This window comes from Oncorhynchus keta, chromosome 1 (genome assembly GCF_023373465.1).
Source record: "Oncorhynchus keta strain PuntledgeMale-10-30-2019 chromosome 1, Oket_V2, whole genome shotgun sequence".
NCBI classification, from domain to species: Eukaryota; Metazoa; Chordata; class Actinopteri; order Salmoniformes; family Salmonidae; genus Oncorhynchus; species Oncorhynchus keta.
This window is the reverse complement of record NC_068421.1, coordinates 5,493,996-5,516,673: the sequence shown is the minus strand read 5'-3', so window position 1 is coordinate 5,516,673 and position 22,678 is coordinate 5,493,996. Positions and strand designations below refer to the sequence as shown.

The following is a 22,678-nucleotide window of genomic DNA, read 5'->3' as shown; positions in this document are numbered from 1 at the left end:
TCCCATGGTTCAATTTCCTGCCAGCCAAGTAGACAGACGACTCTGGTTGTATAACGTGCTTAATAATATTAAGAAAGTTGAGAAATAAATATAGTCGGCCTAGCCTATAGAAAGCTGATAGGATCCTCCTCTTTTTAACAGAGGCCATCAAAACTGTTTTCTCACGCAATTGCATAACACAAGCTGTAGAAATGTTGCCCCAACAGAGCACATATTTAACTCCATGCATCAACCAGCTATGAGGAGCTGGCTCTCGCTGCCCAACAGGTGATCCACTCAACTCTTGACTGCCAGGGCTCTCAGGAAGTGTTTGATTTCGTTCTCCACTGCATTTGCATTAAGTGATTACAGGGACAATAGAGTACCAATTACCAACAGCGGCATCACAGCTCAGTTCTGGAGAAGCCTAGTTTTACCTTGACTCATGGGGAATTTGACTGCAATCATGACTGGTGACTGCTGGGGAGGTGGTAATACGGTCGCCTTAACAGCCCTAGGTATGGATGAGGTTTTGGTCGGAGAAAATGGATATAGGGGTTTAGGGGGGGAGGGGGGGGGTTAGGTGTCTAGTGACATTAAGGCCATTAACGCAGGTCACTCTCGTCTTCTTCTATGGTCTTCTTGATGCGGAGGAGCATAGTGGTCAGCCACTGGTCCAACCTAGAGATAGTGTCATATTCCTTCACCTGAGAGGAGAGACAGAGCGATGGGGAGAGAGGGAGACAGAGCGATGGGGAGAGAGGGAGACAGAGCGATGGGGAGGGAGGGAGACAGAGCGATGGGGAGGGAGGGAGACAGAGCGATGGGGAGACAGAGGAGACAGAGCGAGGGAGACAGGGGAGGGAGGAGACAGAGCGATGGGGGGGAGGAGGGAGGGAGGAGACAGAGCGATGGGGGAGGGAGGAGACAGAGCGATGGGGAGATGGGGAGGAGACAGAGCGATGGGGAGAGAGGGAGACAGAGCGATGGGGGGGAGGGAGGAGACAGAGAGATGGGGAGGGAGGAGACAGAGCGATGGGGAGAGGGAGACAGAGCGATGGGGAGAGAGGAGACAGAGCGATGGGGAGAGAGGGAGACAGAGCGATGGGGAGAGAGAGGAGACAGAGCGATGGGGAGAGAGAGGAGACAGAGCGATGGGGAGAGAGAGGAGACAGAGCGATGGGGGGGAGAGATGGGGAGAGAGGGAGAGCGATGGGGGGGAGAGAGAGGGAGACAGAGCGATGGGGAGAGAGGAGACAGAGCGATGGGGAGAGAGGAGACAGAGCGATGGGGAGAGAGGGAGACAGAGAGATGGGGAGAGAGGAGACAGAGCGATGGGGAGAGAGGAGACAGAGCGATGGGGAGAGAGGAGACAGAGCGATGGGGAGAGAGGAGACAGAGCGATGGGGAGAGAGGAGACAGAGCAGATGGGGAGAGAGGAGACACAGAGGATGGGGAGGGAGGAGACAGAGCGATGGGGAGAGGGAGCGATGGGGGAGACAGAGCGATGGGGAGAGAGGAGACAGAGCGATGGGGAGAGCGATGGAGGAGACAGAGCGATGGGGAGAGAGACAGAGAGAGAGACAGAGCGATGGGGAGAGAGAGAGACAGAGCGATGGGGAGAGAGGAGACAGAGCGATGGGGAGAGAGGAGGAGACAGAGCGATGGGGGAGAGAGGAGACAGAGCGATGGGGAGAGGAGACAGGGGAGAGAGAGAGACAGAGCGATGGGGAGAGAGAGGAGACAGAGCGATGGGGGGAGAGGAGACAGAGCGATGGGGAGAGGAGACAGAGCGATGGGGAGAGAGAGGGAGACAGAGCGATGGGGAGAGAGAGGGAGACAGAGCGATGGGGAGAGAGAGGGAGACAGAGCGATGGGGAGAGAGAGGGAGACAGAGCGATGGGGAGAGAGAGGGAGACAGAGCGATGGGGAGAGAGAGGAGACAGAGCGATGGGGAGAGAGAGGGAGACAGAGCGATGGGGAGAGAGAGGAGACAGAGCGATGGGGAGAGAGAGGAGACAGAGCGATGGGGAGGAGAGGAGACAGAGCGATGGGGGGGAGAGAGGGGAGACAGAGCGATGGGGGGAGGGAGGAGACAGAGCGATGGGGAGGGAGGAGACAGAGCGATGGGGAGGGAGGAGACAGAGCGATGGGGAGAGAGGAGACAGAGCGATGGGGAGGGAGGAGACAGAGCGATGGGGAGACAGAGAGGAGACAGAGCGATGGGGAGAGAGAGGAGACAGAGCGATGGGGAGGGAGAGGAGACAGAGCGATGGGGAGAGAGAGAGACAGAGCGATGGGGAGGAGGGAGACAGAGCGGGAGACAGAGCGATGGGGAGGAGACAGAGCGATGGGGAGAGAGAGGAGACAGAGCGATGGGGGAGAGAGACAGAGGAGACAGAGCGATGGGGAGAGAGAGGAGACAGAGCGATGGGGAGGGGAGACAGAGAGGAGACAGAGCGATGGGGAGAGAGAGGAGACAGAGCGATGGGGAGAGAGAGGAGACAGAGCGATGGGGGAGAGAGACAGGAGGGAGGGAGAGCGATGGGGATGGGGAGAGATGGGGAGAGGGAGACAGAGCGATGGGGGAGAGAGGGAGACAGAGCGATGGGGAGAGAGAGGGAGACAGAGCGATGGGGGGAGGGAGACAGAGATGGGGAGACAGAGCGATGGGGGAGAGAGAGCGATGGGGGAGACAGAGCGATGGGGGGGAGAGAGAGGGAGACAGAGCGATGGGGAGAGACAGAGGGAGACAGAGCGATGGGGAGAGAGGGAGACAGAGCGATGGGGAGGGAGGGAGACAGAGCGATGGGGAGAGAGGGGAGCGATGGGGGGGAGGAGACAGAGACAGAGATGGGGGAGAGAGAGGAGACAGAGCGATGGGGAGGGGGAGACAGAGCGATGGGGGAGACAGAGAGAGGAGACAGAGCGATGGGGAGAGGAGGAGACAGAGCGATGGGGAGAGGAGGAGACAGAGCGATGGGGAGGGAGGAGACAGAGCGATGGGGAGAGAGAGGAGACAGAGCGATGGGGAGGGAGGAGACAGAGCGATGGGGAGAGAGAGGAGACAGAGCGATGGGGAGGGAGGGAGACAGAGCGATGGGGGAGAGAGGAGACGATGGGGAGCGAGGGAGGGGATGGGAGAGGAGACAGAGCGATGGGGGGGAGACAGAGAGGAGACAGAGCGATGGGGAGAGAGAGGAGACAGAGCGATGGGGAGAGAGAGAGGAGAGACAGAGCGATGGGGAGAGAGAGGAGACAGAGCGATGGGGAGAGGAGAGAGCGATGGGGGAGACAGAGCGATGGGGAGGGAGGGAGACAGAGCGATGGGGAGACAGAGCGATGGGGGAGACAGAGCGATGGGGAGAGAGAGGAGACAGAGCGATGGGGGAGGGAGGGAGACAGAGCGATGGGGAGGGAGGAGACAGAGCGATGGGGAGAGAGAGAGGAGACAGAGCGATGGGGAGAGAGAGGAGACAGAGCGATGGGGAGGGAGGGAGACAGAGCGATGGGGAGGGAGGAGACAGAGCGATGGGGGGAGAGAGAGGAGACAGAGCGATGGGGAGAGAGAGGAGACAGAGCGATGGGGAGGGAGGAGACAGAGCGATGGGGAGAGAGAGGAGACAGAGCGATGGGGAGAGAGAGGAGACAGAGCGATGGGGAGGGAGGGAGACAGAGCGATGGGGAGAGAGGGAGACAGAGCGATGGGGAGAGAGGAGACAGAGCGATGGGGAGAGAGGAGACAGAGCGATGGGGAGAGAGGAGACAGAGCGATGGGGAGAGAGGAGACAGAGCGATGGGGAGAGAGGGAGACAGAGCGATGGGGAGAGAGGAGACAGAGCGATGGGGAGAGAGGAGACAGAGCGATGGGGAGAGAGGAGACAGAGCGATGGGGAGAGAGGAGACAGAGCGATGGGGAGAGAGGAGACAGAGCGATGGGGAGGGAGGAGACAGAGCGATGGGGAGGGAGGAGACAGAGCGATGGGGAGGGAGGAGACAGAGCGATGGGGAGAGAGGAGACAGAGCGATGGGGAGAGAGAGGAGACAGAGCGATGGGGAGAGAGGAGACAGAGCGATGGGGAGGGAGGGAGAGACAGACAGCGTTCATGTCGGACTTCCTCAGTGACGGTTCAGCATTTGCGGTCTTTTCATGCATTTGCATGACTTCAGTAATGACTTCCTCATTCACAAATAAAGACACAAAACAACACTTTGAGAGACTACTACTCACAGCGTCAGTATATACATCCACATTCTGTTCTTCACACGCATCTAGAAGTTTCTGCAGAGAAATAAAGACATTTATTCTATAAGAAAACATATAGTTTGGAGTTGAAAGACCTGAAGAGAAAAGACAACAATAATAAGTGGATGAGCTTGGTAAAGATGAGGGGTTATAGATAAGACTAAACAGACGCCACACATCAGGCACAAGCCACTTTCCTTTCCTTACCTTCAGCAGTTTACATTCCCGAGAATCTGAGAAGACGGGGAACATTTCCTCGTACTTCTGCAAGGCCAGCTAGATGACAGGAGATAGGGTGGTTTAGTCAAGAGAAGAAACCTAGAAACCTCTTGAAACAAGACGTCAGAAGTCAGTTTTAGGGCTTACTTTGGCATTGTGCATGTCCACACAGAAGTGGCAGAGAGCTGCCTTGAAGAAGTAGTCCTTAGCGCTGTACTTTAGCAACGTGCTGTCCATCGCATTGGTCCCAACCTTTAATACAACACACACACACACACACACACACACACACACACACACACACACACACACACACACACACATACATATTTACAAGGAAGTGCCTCCTCCGCATCACTGTCATTGACAGATCTCACCTGTTCACAGATCTCACCTGTTCATAGATCTCACCTGTTCACAGATCTCACCTGTTCACAGATCTCACCTGTTCACAGATCTCACCTGTTCACAGATCTCACCTGTTCACAGATCTCACCTGTTCATAGATCTCACCTGTTCATAGATCTCACCTGTTCACAGATCTCACCTGTTCATAGATCTCACCTGTTCATAGATCTCACCTGTTCACAGATCTCACCTGTTCATAGATCTCACCTGTTCATAGATCTCACCTGTTCACAGATCTCACCTGTTCACAGATCTCACCTGTTCATAGATCTCACCTGTTCATAGATCTCACCTGTTCATAGATCTCACCTGTTCATAGATCTCACCTGTTCATAGATCTCACCTGTTCATAGATCTCACCTGTTCATAGATCTCACCTGTTCACAGATCTCACCTGTTCACAGATCTCACCTGTTCACAGATCTCACCTGTTCACAGATCTCACCTGTTCATAGATCTCACCTGTTCATAGATCTCACCTGTTCACAGATCTCACCTGTTCATAGATCTCACCTGTTCATAGATCTCACCTGTTCATAGATCTCTATGGCCTTCTGGTACTGTTCCAGTTGAGCTGCATAGACAGCCACCTTCAGAAGGCACTTGTTAGCAGAGCTGAGAGGACATGGAGAAAGGGGAGGTAGAGGTACAGGGAGAGTAGTTATGACAACCAGTCACAAAACATACAGGCAAATATAACAGGGTCTGATTCAGTAGGACAGAACATCCCAAATATAACAGGGTCTGATTCAGTAGGACAGAACATCCCAAATATAACAGGGTCTGATTCAGTAGGACAGAACATCCCAAATATAACAGGGTCTGATTCAGTAGGACAGAACATCCCAAATATAACAGGGTCTGATTCAGTAGGACAGAACATCCCAAATATAACAGGGTCTGATTCAGTAGGACAGAACATCCCAAATATAACAGGGTCTGATTCAGTAGGACAGAACATCCCAAATATAACAGGGTCTGATTCAGTAGGACAGAACATCCCAAATATAACAGGGTCTGATTCAGTAGGACAGAACATCCCAAATATAACAGGGTCTGATTCAGTAGGACAGAACAGCCCAAATATAACAGGGTCTCAATAAGCTCACAGTACGGGGTCACGTGGGCTCACAGTACGGGGTCACGTGGGCTCACAGTACGGGGTCACGTGGGCTCACAGTACGGGGTCACGTGGGCTCACAGTACGGGGTCACGTGGGCTCACAGTACGGGGTCACGTGGGCTCACAGTACGGGGTCACGTGGGCTCACAGTACGGGGTCACGTGGGCTCACAGTACGGGGTCACGTGGGCTCACAGTACGGGGTCACGTGGGCTCACAGTACGGGGTCACGTGGGCTCTATTCATTACATTTCTGTCTCTCTGTAGCTCCCACCATAGACATAAAACCCGACAGAGAGTCAGAGTGGGTTGGAATCCAGACCACTGCCCTTTGACCCCCCCTCCCCAACACTGTTCAAGCTCTTTAATTAAGCTACACGATTAAGGATTGGGAATACCATACTCCTTAAAAAAAGACCTTTCCCCTAAAAATGATGAATATAGTGTCTGCGGTTCTACCTTGTGGACTCTTCTCCTTTGTAGTAGTCAGCTGCCTGTTCATAGTGGGCTATAGCCTGCAGACAGACACAACATTTAGACATGCCTTGCCCCCCATCACACCTGACCCACACAGCCCCCTCACACCTGACCCACACAGCCCCCCTCACACCTGACCCACACAGCCCCCCTCACACCTGACCCACACAGCCCCCCATCACACCTGACCCGCACAGCCCCCCTCACACCTGACCCACACAGTCCCCCCTCACACCTGACGCACACAGCCCCCTCACCCACACAGCCCCCCTCACACCTGACCCACACAGCCCCCCTCACACCTGACCCACACAGCCCCCCTCACACCTGACCCACACAGCCCCCCTCACACCTGACCCACACAGCCCCCTCACACCTGACCCACACAGCCCCCCCACACCTGACCCACACAGCCCCCCTCACACCTGACCCACACAGCCCCCCTCACACCTGACCCACACAGCCCCCCTCACACCTGACCCACACAGCCCCCCATCACACCTGACCCGCACAGCCCCCTCACACCTGACCCACACAGTCCCCCCTCACACCTGACCCACACAGCCCCCCTCACCCACACAGCCCCCTCACACCTGACCCACACAGCCCCCCCTCACACCTGACCCCACAGCCCCCCTCACACCTGACCCCACAGCCCCCCTCACACCTGACCCACACAGTCCCCCCTCACACCTGACCCACACAGCCCCCCTCACACCTGACCCACACAGTCCCCCCTCACACCTGACCCACACAGTCCCCCCATCACACCTGACCCGCACAGTCCCCCCATCACACCTGACCCGCACAGCCCCCCTCACCTGACCCCACAGTCCCCCATCACACCTGACCCGCACAGTCCCCCATCACACCTGACCCGCACAGTCCCCCCATCACACCTGACCCGCACAGTCCCCCATCACACCTGACCCGCACAGTCCCCCAATCACACCTGACCCGCACAGTCCCCCAATCACACCTGACCCCACAGTCCCCCCATCACACCTGACCCGCACAGTCCCCCATCACACCTGACCCACACAGTCCCCCATCACACCTGACCCGCACAGCCCCCATCACACCTGACCCGCACAGCCCCCCATCACACCTGACCCGCACAGTCCCCCATCACACCTGACCCGCACAGTCCCCCCATCACACCTGACCCGCACAGTCCCCCCCCATCACACCTGACCCACACCCCCCCTCACACCTGACCCACACAGTCCCCCCCTCACACCCCCCTCACACCTGACCCACACAGTCCCCCATCACACCTGACCCACACAGTCCCCCTCACACCTGACCCACACAGTCCCCCTCACACCTGACCCCACAGCCCCCCACACAGCCCCCCTCACACCTGACCCACACAGTCCCCCTCACACCTGACCCACAAAGCCCCCCTCACACCTGACCCCACAGTCCCCCCCATCACACCTGACCCACACAGTCCCCCCATCACACCTGACCCACACAGTCCCCCATCACACCTGACCCACACAGTCCCCCATCACACCTGACCCACAGTCCCCCCTCACACCTGACCCCCACAGCCCCCTCCCTATCCCTATATAAAAGGCTAGCTGGAGGACAGATACAGGCTGTGTGTCCCCCCCTACCTATCCCTATATAAAAGGCTAGCTGGAGGACAGATACAGGCTGTGTCCCCCCTCCCTCCCTATATAAAAGGCTAGCTGGAGGACAGCTACAGGCTGTGTCCCCCCTCCCTATCCCTATATAAAAGGCTAGCTGGAGGACAGATACAGGCTGTGTGTCGTCCCCCCTCCCTATATAAAAGGCTAGCTGGAGGACAGATACAGGCTGTGTGTCCCCCCTCCCTATCTCTATATAAAAGGCTAGCTGGAGGACAGATACAGGCTGTGCCCCCCTCCCTATCTCTATATAAAAGGCTTGCTGGAGGACAGATACAGGCTGTGCCCCCCTCCCTATCCCTATATAAAAGGCTAGCTGGAGGACAGATACAGGCTGTGCCCCCTCCCTATCTAAAAGGCTAGCTGGAGGACAGATACAGGCTGTGTCCCCCCCCTCCCTATCCCTATATAAAAGGCTAGCTGGAGGACAGATACAGGCTGTGTCCCCCTCCCTATCTCTATATAAAAGGCTAGCTGGAGGACAGATAAAGGCTGTGCCCCCCCCCTCCCTATCTCTATATAAAAGGCTAGCTGGAGGACAGATACAGGCTGTGTCCCCCCCCCCCTCCCTATCCCTATATAAAAGGCTAGCTGGAGGACAGATACAGGCTGTGTCCCCCCCCCTCCCTATCCCTATATAAAAGGCTAGCTGGAGGACAGATACAGGCTGTGTCCCCCCTCCCTATCCCTATATAAAAGGCTAGCTGGAGGACAGATACAGGCTGTGTCCCCCCCTCCCTATCCCTATATAAAAGGCTAGCTGGAGGACAGATACAGGCTGTGTCCCCCCCTCCCTATCTCTATATAAAAGGCTAGCTGGAGGACAGATACAGGCTGTGTCCCCCCTCCCTATCCCTATATAAAAGGCTAGCTGGAGGACAGATACAGGCTGTGTCCCCCTCCCTATCTCTATATAAAAGGCTAGCTGGAGGACAGATACAGGCTGTGCCCCCCCCTCCCTATCCCTATATAAAAGGCTAGCTGGAGGACAGATACAGGCTGTGCCCCCCCCCCTCCCTATCTCTATATAAAAGGCTAGCTGGAGGACAGATACAGGCTGTGTCCCCCCCTCCCTATCCCTATATAAAAGGCTAGCTGGAGGACAGATACAGGCTGTGTCCCCCCTCCCTATCCCTATATAAAAGGCTAGCTGGAGGACAGATACAGGCTGTGTCCCCCCCCCCTCCCTATCCCTATATAAAAGGCTAGCTGGAGGACAGATACAGGCTGTGTCCCCCCTCCCTATCCCTATATAAAAGGCTAACTGGAGGACAGATACAGGCTGTGTCCCCCTATATAAAAGGCTAGCTGGAGGACAGATACAGGCTGTGTCCCCCCTCCCTATCCCTATATAAAAGGCTAGCTGGAGGACAGATACAGGCTGTGTCCCCCCTCCCTATATAAAAGGCTAGCTGGAGGACAGATACAGGCTGTGTCCCCCCCCCTCCCTATCTCTATATAAAAGGCTAGCTGGAGGACAGATACAGGCTGTGTCCCCCCTCCCTATATAAAAGGCTAGCTGGAGGACAGATACAGGCTGTGTCCCCCCTCCCTATATAAAAGGCTAGCTGGAGGACAGATACAGGCTGTGTCCCCCTCCCTATCTCTATATAAAAGGCTAGCTGGAGGACAGATACAGGCTGTGTCCCCCCTCCCTATATAAAAGGCTAGCTGGAGGACAGATACAGGCTGTGTCCCCCTCCCTATATAAAAGGCTAGCTGGAGGACAGATACAGGCTGTCCCCCCCTCCCTATCTCTATATAAAAGGCTAGCTGGAGGACAGATACAGGCTGTGTCCCCCCTCCCTATCTCTATATAAAAGGCTAGCTGGAGGACAGATACAGGCTGTGTCCCCCCTCCCTATCTCTATATAAAAGGCTAGCTGGAGGACAGATACAGGCTGTGTCCCCCCTCCCTATCTCTATATAAAAGGCTAGCTGGAGGACAGATACAGGCTGTGTCCCCCCTCCCTATATAAAAGGCTAGCTGGAGGACAGATACAGGCTGTGCCCCCCCGCCCTCCCCATCTCTATATAAAAGGCTAGCTGGAGGACAGATACAGGCTGTGTCCCCCCCTCCCTATCTCTATATAAAAGGCTAGCTGGAGGACAGATACAGGCTGTGTCCCCCCCCCCTCCCTATATAAAAGGCTAGCTGGAGGACAGATACAGGCTGTGTCCCCCCTCCCTATATAAAAGGCTAGCTGGAGGACAGATACAGGCTGTGTCCCCCCCTCCCTATATAAAAGGCTAGCTGGAGGACAGATACAGGCTGTGTCCCCCCTCCCTATATAAAAGGCTAGCTGGAGGACAGATACAGGCTGTGTTCCTCCCTATATAAAAGGCTAGCTGGAGGACAGATACAGGCTGTGTCCCCCCTCCCTATATAAAAGGCTAGCTGGAGGACAGATACAGGCTGTGTCCCCCCTCCCTATATAAAAGGCTAGCTGGAGGACAGATACAGGCTGTGTCCCCCCTCCCTATATAAAAGGCTAGCTGGAGGACAGATACAGGCTGTGTCCCCCCTCCCTATATAAAAGGCTAGCTGGAGGACAGATACAGGCTGTGTCCCCCCTCCCTATATAAAAGGCTAGCTGGAGGACAGATACAGGCTGTGTCCCCCCCCCCCCTATATAAATGCCCACAGATCTGACCGTATCGATGTCCACCAGCTCCGTCTCGTAGATCTCTGCAATGGAGATGTGATGTTTGGCTGCGATGGTGAACCGTCCCTAACGAGCCCAAAGGGAGGGGGAAAACAGAGGGGGACAGAGGAGGGAGAAAGGGAGGGGGAAACAGAGGGGGGGACAGAGGAGGGAGAAAGGGAGGGGGGAAAACAGAGGAGGGGGAAAGGGAGGGGGAAAACAGAGGAGGGGGACAGAGGAGGGAGAAAGGGAGGGGGAAAACAGAGGAGGGGGACAGAGGAGGGGGAAAGGGAGGGGGAAACAGAGGAGGGGGACAGAGGAGGGGGACAGAGGAGGGAGAAAGGGAGGGGGAAAACAGAGGAGGGGGACAGAGGAGGGAGAAAGGGAGGGGGAACAGAGGAGGGGGACAGAGGAGGGAGAAAGGGAGGGGGGAAACAGAGGAGGGGGACAGAGGAGGGAGAAAGGGAGGGGGAAACAGGGGAGGGGGACAGAGGGAGAAAGGGAGGGGGAAAAACAGAGGAGGGGGACAGAGGAGGGAGAAAGGGAGGGGGAAAACAGAGGAGGGAGAAAGGGAGGGGGAACAGAGGAGGGAGAAAGGGAGGGGGAACAGAGGAAGCAGAATGGGAGGGAGGAAACGGAGGAGGAAAACAGAGGAAGCAGAAAGGGAGAAAGGGGGGAGGGGGACAGAGGAGGGAGAAAGGGAGGGGGGAAAACAGAGGAGGGGAACAGAGGAGGGAGAAAGGGAGGGAGAAAGGGAGGGGGGGAACAGAGGAGGGAGAAAGGGAGGGGGGAAACAGAGGAGGGGGACAGGGGAGGGAGAAAGGGAGGGGGAAAACAGAGGAGGGGGACAGAGGAGGGAGAAAGGGAGGGGGGAAAACAGAGGAGGGAGAAAGGGAGGGGAAAACAGAGGAGGGAGAAAGGGAGGGGGAAACAGAGGAGGAAAACAGAGGAGGCAGAAAGGGAGGGGGAAACAGAGGAGGCAGAAAGGGAGGGGGAAACAGAGGAGGGAGAAAGGGAGGGGGGAAACGGAGGAGGCAGAAAGGGAGGGGGGAAACGGAGGAGGCAGAAAGGGAGGGGGGAAACAGAGGAAGCAGAAAGGGAGGGGGAAACAGAGGAGGCAGAAAGGGAGGGGGGAAACAGAGGAGGGAGAAAGGGAGGAGGGAAACAGAGGAAGCAGAAAGGGGAAACAAAAAGAAGTATGAGAGAAGCAACAGAACACCAGACCTAGGCTCATATCAGCTCTCTATGTTACTGTGCTTCAGATACACGCTGCCCATTGTTTCACTGTGTTGAACCAATAGGTACAGTCAAAGAGGAGGGTATATCATCGGGCCTCTATCCATGCTAACACTTCTCACCATGTCTGTGTAGATCTCGATGGCTCGGTTCAGACAGTTGATTGCCTCTGTAGGGAGGATACATCAGATGCATTATCAACTCACAGAGAGACCCCTTTTATTCACTCTGTTCTGCAGGAAAATACCAAGGTAATGTTTCATTTCTTTGGAGAAACATTAACTGCTCTGTTAGCGTTTGGTTGAGTGTCTACAGTGGTAGAAGGGGAGGTGGGGGGGAGAGGTAATGTTTCTCATAAGAAATGAAACATTAACCAAAATGCTGAAAGAACAGTTGAGTGTCTACAGTGGTAGGGTAACGACAGCCCTAACATGGGAGGTAATGGTTGTAAAGTCCATGGTGGATGTCATAAGGTGTATGCACCAATTTGTAAGTCGCTCTGGATAAGAGCGTCTGCTAAATGACTTAAATGTAAATGTAAATGACACACACACACACACACACACACACACAGAGAGAGAGAGACAGTGGAATACCTTGTGGGTCAGCTTTTTTGAAGGCGTTTCCAGCGTCTATGAAGTTAGTAGCGGCATCGTGTTTACTCTGCATCTGCAGGTGGAGCCGGGCCGCCTGGGAGAACGCATTACCTGCAGCTGGAAACACAGACACATTATCCTACTATCGCAACACAGACACATTATCCTACCATCACAACACAGACACATTATCCTACCATCACAACACAGACACATTATCCTACCATCACAACACAGACACATTATCCTACTATCACAACACAGACACATTATCCTACTATCACAACACAGACACATTATCCTACTATCACAACACAGACACATGATCCTACTATCACAACACAGACACATGATCCTACTATCACAACACAGACACATTATCCTACTATCACAACACAGACACATTATCCTACTATCACAACACAGACACATGATCCTACTATCACAACACAGACACATGATCCTACTATCACAACACAGACACATGATCCTACTATCACAACACAGACACATGATCCTACTATCACAACACAGACACATTATCCTACTATCACAACACAGACACATTATCCTACTATCACAACACAGACACATTATCCTACTATCACAATACAGACATATTATCCTACTATCACAACACAGACACATTATCCTACTATCACAACACAGACACATTATCCTACTATCACAATACAGACACATTATCCTACTATCACAACCAACAATCACAATACAGACACATTATCCTACTATCACAACACAGACACATTATCCTACTATCACAACCAACAATCACAATACAGACACATTATCCTACTATCACAATACAGACACATTATCCAACTATCACAATACAGACACATTATCCTACTATTACAACAGAGACACATTATCACAACACAGACACATTATCCTACTATCACAATACAGACACATTATCCTACTATCACAACCAACTATCACAATACAGACACATTATCCAACTATCACAGACACATTATCCTACTATCACAACAGACACATTATCCTACTATCACAATACAGACACATTATCCTACTATTACAACAGAGACACATTATCACAACACAGACACATTATCCTACTATCACAACACAGACACATTATCCAACTATCACAACAGAGACACATTATCCTACTATCACAACCAACTATCACAACACAGACACATTATCCTACTATCACAACACAGACACATTATCCTACTATCACAACCAACTATCACAATACAGACACATTATCCAACTATCACAATACAGACACATTATCCTACTATCACAACAGACCAACTATCACAATACAGACACATTATCCTACTATCACAATACAGACACATTATCCTACTATCACAACACAGACACATTATCCTACTATCACAACACAGACACATTATCCTACTATCACAATACAGACACATTATCCTACTATCACAACACAGACACATTATCCTACTATCACAACACAGACACATTATCCTACTATCACAACACAGACACATTATCCTACTATCACAACACAGACACATTATCCTACTATCACAACACAGACACATTATCCTACTATCACAACACAGACACATTATCCTACTATCACAACACAGACACATTATCCTACTATCACAACACAGACACATTATCCAACTATCACAACACAGACACATTATCCTACTATCACAATACAGACACATTATCCTACTATCACAATACAGACACATTATCTTACTATCACAACACAGACACATTATCCAACTATCACAACACAGACACATTATCCTACTATCACAACACAGACACATTATCCAACTATCACAACACATACACATTATCCTACTATCACAACACAGACACATTATCCTACTATCACAACACAGACACATTATCCTACTATCACAACACAGACACATTATCCTACTATCACAACCAGCTATGGTCCTTCTGTAGCTCAGTTGGTAGAGCATGGCGCTTGTAACGCCAGGGTAGTGGCTTCGATTCCCGGGACCACCCATACGTAGAATGTATGCACACATGACTGTAAGTCGCTTTGGATAAAAGAGTCTGCTAAATGGCATATATTATTATTATATTACTATCACAATACAGACCCCTATTCAAACCCCTTGACTCTAAGACTCTTCCTAGAGCTGTCAGACCGGCCAAACTGAACAATCGGAGGAGAACTCTGTCAGGGAGGTGACCAAGAACCGGATGGTCACTCTTGACAGAGTTCCTCTGTGGAGTTGGGAGAACCTTCCAGAAGGTTTTCCCATCTCTGCAGCACTGCACCAATCAGGCCTTTATGGTAGAGCCGGCCAGATGGAAGCCACTCCTCAGCAAAAGGCACATGACAGACAACTTGGAGTTTTCCAAAAGGCACCTAAAGGACTCTCAGGCCATGAGAAACAAGATGCTGTGCTCTGATGAAACCAAGATTGAACTCTTTGGCCTGAATGCCAAGCGTCACATCTGGAGGAAACCTGGCACCATCCCTACGGTGAAGCATGGTGGTGGCAGCATCCCTACGGTGAAGCATGGTGGTGGCAGCATCCCTACGCTGAAGCATGGTGGTGGCAGCATCATGTTGTGGGGATGGTTTTCCAAAGGGAGGGACTGGGAGATTCCTCCTTGCAAAACAGCTCGAGCTCAGTGAGGTTGGATGGAGAGCATTTGTGAACAGCAGTTTTCAGTTCTTTCTACAGATTCTCGATTGGATTCAGGTCTGGACTTTGACTTGGCCATTCTAACACCTGGATATATGTTTATTTTTGAACCATTCCATTGTAGATTTTGCTTTATGTTTTGGATCATTGTCTTGTTGGAAGACCAATCTCCGTCCCAGTCTCAGGTCTTTTGCAGACTCCATCATTCTTCCAGAATGGTCCTGTATTTGGCTCCATCCATCTTCCCATCAATTTTAACCATCTTCCCTGTCCCTGCTGAAGAAAAGCAGGCCCAAACCATGATGCTGCCACCACGTTTGACAGTGGGGACGGTGTGTTCGGGTTGTTGCTTTTACGCCAAACATAACGTTTTGCATTGTTGCCAAAAAGTTCAATTTTGGTTTCATCTGACCAGAGCACCTTCTTCCACATGTTTGGTGTGTCTCCCAGGTGGCTTGTGGCAAACTTTAAACAACACTTTTTATGGATATCTTTAAGAAATGGCTTTCTTCTTGCCACTCTTCCATAAAGGCCAGATTTGTGCAATATACGACTGATTGTTGTCCTATGGACAGAGTGTCCCACCTCAGCTGTAGATCTCTGCAGTTCATCCAGAGTGATCATGGGCCTCTTGGCTGCATCTCTGATCAGTCTTCTCCTTGTATGAGCTGAAAGTTTAGAGGGACGGCCAGGTCTTGGTAGATTTGCAGTGGTCTCCTTCCATTTCAATATTATCGCTTGCACAGTGCTCCTTGGGATGTTTAAAGCTTGGGAAATCTTTTTGTATCCAAATCCAGCTTTAAACTTCTTCACAACAGTATCTCGGACCTGCCTGGTGTGTTCCTTGTTCTTCATGATGCTCTCTGCGCTTTTAACGGACCTCTGAGACTATCACAGTGCAGGTGCATTTGTACGGAGACTTGATTACACACAGGTGGATTGTATTTATCATCATTAGTCATTTAGGTCAACATTGGATCATTCAGAGATCCTCACTGAACTTCTGGAGAGAGTTTGCTGCACTGAAAGTAAAGGGGCTGAATAATTTTGTACACCCAATTTTTCAGTTTTTGATTTGTTAAAAAAGCTTGGAATATCCAATAAATGTTTTTCCACTTCATGATTGTGTCCCACTTGTTGATTCTTCACAAAAAAATACAATTTTATATCTTTATGTTTGAAGCCTGAAATGTGGCAAAAGGTCGCAAAGTTCAAGGGGGACGAATACTTTCGCAAGGCACTGTATAATAACCTAGATGAGGAGATTCAGAATCTTTCCAACATGTGTTTAATTCCCATTGTTTTGGTCGCGTTCCATTGACCTCACTACCGCATCTATATGGATAAAAAGTTGTATTCTCGCCAAACTGATTCTATATGGACGCGGTCTATCACAGTGCCTTCCGTTTTGTCACCAAAGCCCCATATACTACCTACCGCTACGACCTGTACGCTCTCGTTGGCTGGTCCTCGCTTCATAATCGTCGCCAGAACACTCTGGCTCCAGGTCATCTATAAGTCTATACTAGGTAAAGCTCCGCCTTATCTCAGCTCGCTGGTCACCATAACAACACACACCCGTAGCACGCGCTCCAGCAGGTATATCTCACTGGTCATCCCCACACCAGTTCTATATGGCTTCAAGACAGTGTGTGTGTGTGTGTGTGTGTGTGTGTGTGTGTGTGTGTGTGTGTCCCACACCAGTTCTATATGGCTACAAGACAGTGTTCCTCACCACACCAGTTCTTCGCCATCTTGTACATGTTGGCAGCCCTGGCGTACATATCACAGGCCTCCTCCATCTTGGATGAGCCTCTGCATCAACAGAAGAAGAGTAAGCAGTGAGCCAGAGGCACTAAACAGGTGGTAATCAGGCCTTGTAACACAGTGTAGGAACAGCCATGCGGTATAGGCTTCGTTTAAAAACATTGTCAAGTATAATCACTGCGTGTATTGGTAACAGGAACTACTGTCAGAATAGCAGTTCAAATGTGTGCATGAGATGACAACAAGGACGATCATGAATTAGACCTATTAACTAACCAACCCAAGGCAGTCATATGATTGAGAGACATTATGAAAAGAAATCATTGTTGATGTTTACAAATGAAGTGTGAAGACCAAAATAAAAGGTCTTCAGTAGTGGAATGGGGAACAGAATGTAACAGCCAGGTCTTCAGTAGTGGAATGGGGAACAGAATGTAACAGCCAGGTCTTCAGTAGTGGAATGGGGAACAGAATGTAACAGCCAGGTCTTCAGTAGTGGAATGGGAACAGAATGTAACAGCCAGGTCTTCAGTAGTGGAATGGGGAACAGAATGTAACAGCCAGGTCTTCAGTAGTGGAATGGGGAACAGAATGTAACAGCCAGGTCTTCAGTAGTGGAATGGGGAACAGAATGTAACAGCCAGGTCTTCAGTAGTGGAATGGGGAACAGAATGTAACAGCCAGGTCTTCAGTAGTGGAATGGGGAACAGAATGTAACAGCCAGGTCTTCAGTAGTGGAATGGGGAACAGAATGTAACAGCCAGGTCTTCAGTAGTGGAATGGGAACAGAATGTAACAGCCAGGTCTTCAGTAGTGGAATGGGGAACAGAATGTAACAGCCAGGTCTTCAGTAGTGGAATGGGGAACAGAATGTAACAGCCAGGTCTTCAGTAGTGGAATGGGGAACAGAATGTAACAGCCAGGTCTTCAGTAGTGGAATGGGGAACAGAATGTAACAGCCAGGTCTTCAGTAGTGGAATGGGGAACAGAATGTAACAGCCAGGTCTTCAGTAGTGGAATGGGGAACAGAATGTAACAGCCAGGTCTTCAGTAGTGGAATGGGGAACAGAATGTAACAGCCAGGTCTTCAGTAGTGGAATGGGGAACAGAATGTAACAGCCAGGTCTTCAGTAGTGGAATGGGGAACAGAATGTAACAGCCAGGTCTTCAGTAGTGGAATGGGGAACAGAATGTAACAGCCAGGTCTTCAGTAGTGGAATGGGGAACAGAATGTAACAGCCAGGTCTTCAGTAGTGGAATGGGGAACAGAATGTAACAGCCAGGTCTTCAGTAGTGGAATGGGGAACAGAATGTAACAGCCAGGTCTTCAGTAGTGGAATGGGGAACAGAATGTAACAGCCAGGTCTTCAGTAGTGGAATGGGGAACAGAATGTAACAGCCAGGTCTTCAGTAGTGGAATGGGGAACAGAATGTAACAGCCAGGTCTTCAGTAGTGGAATGGGGAACAGAATGTAACAGCCAGGTCTTCAGTAGTGGAATGGGGAACAGAATGTAACAGCCAGGTCTTCAGTAGTGGAATGGGGAACAGAATGTAACAGCCAGGTCTTCAGTAGTGGAATGGGAACAGAATGTAACAGCCAGGTCTTCAGTAGTGGAATGGGGAACAGAATGTAACAGCCAGGTCTTCAGTAGTGGAATGGGGAACAGAATGTAACAGCCAGGTCTTCAGTAGTGGAATGGGGAACAGAATGTAACAGCCAGGTCTTCAGTAGTGGAATGGGGAACAGAATGTAACAGCCAGGTCTTCAGTAGTGGAATGGGGAACAGAATGTAACAGCCAGGTCTTCAGTAGTGGAATGGGGAACAGAATGTAACAGCCAGGTCTTCAGTAGTGGAATGGGGAACAGAATGTAACAGCCAGGTCTTCAGTAGTGGAATGGGGAACAGAATGTAACAGCCAGGTCTTCAGTAGTGGAATGGGGAACAGAATGTAACAGCCAGGTCTTCAGTAGTGGAATGGGGAACAGAATGTAACAGCCAGGTCTTCAGTAGTGGAATGGGGAACAGAATGTAACAGCCAGGTCTTCAGTAGTGGAATGGGGAACAGAATGTAACAGCCAGGTCTTCAGTAGTGGAATGGGGAACAGAATGTAACAGCCAGGTCTTCAGTAGTGGAATGGGGAACAGAATGTAACAGCCAGGTCTTCAGTAGTGGAATGGGGAACAGAATGTAACAGCCAGGTCTTCAGTAGTGGAATGGGGAACAGAATGTAACAGCCAGGTCTTCAGTAGTGGAATGGGGAACAGAATGTAACAGCCAGGTCTTCAGTAGTGGAATGGGGAACAGAATGTAACAGCCAGGTCTTCAGTAGTGGAATGGGGAACAGAATGTAACAGCCAGGTCTTCAGTAGTGGAATGGGGAACAGAATGTAACAGCCAGGTCTTCAGTAGTGGAATGGGGAACAGAATGTAACAGCCAGGTCTTCAGTAGTGGAATGGGGAACAGAATGTAACAGCCAGGTCTTCAGTAGTGGAATGGGGAACAGAATGTAACAGCCAGGTCTTCAGTAGTGGAATGGGGAACAGAATGTAACAGCCAGGTCTTCAGTAGTGGAATGGGGAACAGAATGTAACAGTCAGACCCCAACGTAAGACGGCATCATTTTCAAAGCAGCTGATGGTGGTAGCCTAGTGGTTAGAGTGTAGAGGCGGCAGGGTAGCCTAGTGGTTAGAGTGTAGAGGAGGCAGGGTAGCCTAGTGGTTAGAGTGTAGAGGTGGCAGGGTAGCCTAGTGGTTAGAGTGTAGAGGCGGCAGGGTAGCCTAGTGGTTAGAGTGTAGAGGCGGCAGGGTAGCCTAGTGGTTAGAGTGTAGAGGCGGCAGGGTAGCCTAGTGGTTAGAGTGTAGAGGCGGTAGGGTAGCCTAGTGGTTAGAGTGTAGAGGCGGCAGGGTAGTCTAGTGGTTAGAGTGTAGAGGCGGCAGGGTAGCCTAGTGGTTTGAGTGTAGAGGCGGCAGGGTAGCCTAGTGGTTAGAGCATTGGACTAGTAACCGGAAGGTTGCAAGTTCAAACCCCCTGAGCTGACAAGGTACAAATCTGTTGTTCTGCCCCTGAACAGGTCAGTTAACCCACTGTTCCCAGGCCGTCATTGAAAATAAGAATTTGTTCTTAACCGACTTGCCTGGTTAAATAAAGGTAAAATAAATAAAATACTGGTATGCTGAAAGCTAATTGTGTAGGACAGGCTATATTGAAAATAAATATACTATAAAAAAAAATGTAAAAAATTAATTACTCAATAGAGTTTGCAGAACTTAAATGAGTATCTTGTGCTGGGCAACGGGTTTAATACAGAGGATTCCTTACTCCACCCACTGCAATACAGGGTATATGGGATACTTATTGGCTTGTAGAGAGAATATTTATACCCGTCTCAGATAAGGTGGGTGGGAAATACTCAGCAGGGTCTCTAACCTAATATAGGGTTAGTTTTGGAGGGGCTCCCAATGTAATAGACAGTACATGGGATACAGATTGGCTTGTAGAGAACTTTTCTGCTCGTCTCAGCTGAAGTGGGGTGGGGAATAGTCATTAGGGTCTCTACTAACCAAGTATGGATCATTTTGGAGAGGGACTGTGTCGCACACAGCCTGCTGCTGGCTCGCTGTCCCCCAATGCAATACACTATTACATGGGATAGCCATCATATTGGCTTGTAGAATGAGAACCTTTAGTTCCAGGCATAACCTCTTTGCTGTCACAAAACAGACACTAATTCCTGACTCTCAAAAAAAAAAAAAAAACACAGGGGACATTAACACACTATTCCTTAAGGATGTGATTTCAAAAGATCATTCATATGTTATAATCCTCTTCAGTAAAGTGGAGATGGAAGTTTTGGTTGTCTTCAGAATGAGACGTTTAGACTCAGATGAGTCGTTCTTTGTGTATTTGTCAGAGCACATATTACTTTGGTCTTTCTGAACATAGTACTGTTCCACAGTTTCTCCTGGTACGATACCAGTTGACTTGACACATTTTTGGGGCACATGTCAAGGCTTGCCTTGTGAACAGGTATGGGATCATCATCATTAGGTTAATCTAGGTGAACAGGTATGGGATCATCATCATTAGGTTAATCTAGGTGAACAGGTATGCCAGTCCATCATTGTGTCTTTGTTGACATCTCTCTACGAGCCAATTTGAGGGTTTTCCCATGTAGTGTCTCTGTAGTAGAGAACAAAATGCAGCTGGGTGACTGTCCTCCTCCAAAACTAACCCGATTTGGTTAGTAGAGACCCTGCTGATTATTTCCTACCCACTTCAGCTGAGAAAGGCAGAAACGTTCTCTACAGTCCAATAATTCTCAACACACCAGTATCACTGTCTTTTTTATTGGCCTTAAAAAAGAAATGTCGGCATCTTTCCTTTTTCTTTTCATAAAACACTTACTAGATTTTTTTTTTTTTGCACCATAAAAAGTAGATATTGATTAAAATCCCTAATATCTTTTGAACGAGTTATTCACAAGGCAATGTTTTTGAAATTGCAGACTTCTATTTGAAAGATGTCGTCACGACCCTACCAAAGTGACGTCATCCGTCTGTACTGCTGGCAGAAAACCAGGAGCCATAAAATAAAATATACGTTTCCTTTTACTTTACTCTCATGTGTTACCAAGCCAATATAGAAATACAACTTAATCCACGTAAAAAAAAAAAAAAATTTAACTTAAAAAAAAAACTTCACCTAATTTCAACTGTTATTAGGTAACTTTTTGTTGTTGTCCAACAGGCTAAAGTTAGCTAGCTAAATTACCTTGTTGACTTGTTTGCTAGCTAAGCTAACTGCTGTTAGCTGGATGAGGAAATTGCACTAACGTTAGTAGACCAATACTATATAACTTTTTTTTTCCATCGACAATAAACGTTAAATTGTAGTTGGTAACTAATAGCGAACAGTACCTAACTTTCTTCACTGTACTATTTGCGATTTTTTAGCAAAACTACCAGAGACTGGCTAGCTGGAATTGCTCACCCAAACAACGCCCCGAAAAACGACTGAGACGATTTCAGTTTCTTTTCAGCCTCAGCGATCAGAGCCGAGGCTTCCTTCTCTTTTCCAGAGTTGTCCATGTTTGTAACAACTAGGTTAGAAACTATTAGAAATGTAGTAAAGCAGCAGTTGTTATCTTGTTCTTGGTCTTCTTCTTCTTCTTCTTCTTCTTCTGTGGATTTTTTCTTTTTTTTTAATGTCAGTTGGCAACCAACTTTATAAAGGTGCTTTACCGCCACCAACTGGACTGGAGTGTCTGTTCCACTGGATGTCATAAGGTGAATGCACCAATTTGTAAGTCGCTCTGGATAAGAGCGTCTGCTAAATGACTTAAATGTAAATGTAAATGTTGATGGCCTCTCCCGGCCCCCACCTTTTCCCAAATCTTAGTAAGGTGTCTTCCTTTTGCCTCTCTGTTCCACAACTCTTTGCCGTTCGTTTTTAACCACTGTAACCTAATGAGGATGATCCATACCTGTTAACAGCCTAGATGAACCTAATGATGGCCCATACCATGGCCATGGCTGACAAGGTAAAAAAAAATCTGTCATTCTACCCCTGAACAAGTCCGTTAACCCACTGTTCCTAGACCACCATTGAAAATAAGAACTTGCCTAAGTTAAATAAAGTTTTATCTTTATT

General features: G+C 49.9%; 1 protein-coding gene and 1 long non-coding RNA gene across 2 annotated transcripts; both read right to left on the bottom strand.

The window, feature by feature from the left end:
- Window positions 1–533: 533 nt before the first annotated feature.
- On the bottom strand, window positions 534–22,230 carry napab (N-ethylmaleimide-sensitive factor attachment protein, alpha b). Its single transcript, XM_052470581.1, has 11 exons — window positions 22,019–22,230; window positions 16,993–17,072; window positions 12,583–12,699; window positions 12,109–12,155; window positions 10,760–10,837; window positions 6,433–6,488; window positions 5,383–5,467; window positions 4,592–4,696; window positions 4,433–4,501; window positions 4,211–4,261; window positions 534–686 (listed from the first exon to the last, which is right to left on the bottom strand). The coding sequence occupies exons 1-11, from the start codon at window positions 22,114–22,116 to the stop codon at window positions 585–587; spliced, it is 888 nt and encodes a 295-aa protein (XP_052326541.1). The 5' UTR covers window positions 22,117–22,230; the 3' UTR covers window positions 534–584.
- On the bottom strand, window positions 4,840–5,331 carry LOC127909401 (uncharacterized). The gene is made up of 4 exons (XR_008071023.1): window positions 5,315–5,331; window positions 5,230–5,246; window positions 4,975–5,195; window positions 4,840–4,940 (listed from the first exon to the last, which is right to left on the bottom strand). It is a non-coding gene; the product is annotated as an uncharacterized LOC127909401 (long non-coding RNA).
- Window positions 22,231–22,678: the final 448 nt, after the last annotated feature.

Coding starts and splice junctions, on each gene's coding strand:
- napab (XM_052470581.1), bottom strand. CDS start 22,116: ATGGACAACTCTGGAAAAGAGAAGGAAGCCTCGGCTCTGATCGCTGAG. Junction 12,156..12,582: donor CAAAAAAGCTGACCCACAAG/GTATTCCACTGT, acceptor TCCTCCCTACAG/AGGCAATCAACTGTCTGAAC. Junction 6,489..10,759: donor AGCTGGTGGACATCGATACG/GTCAGATCTGTG, acceptor GTCTGTCTGCAG/GCTATAGCCCACTATGAACA.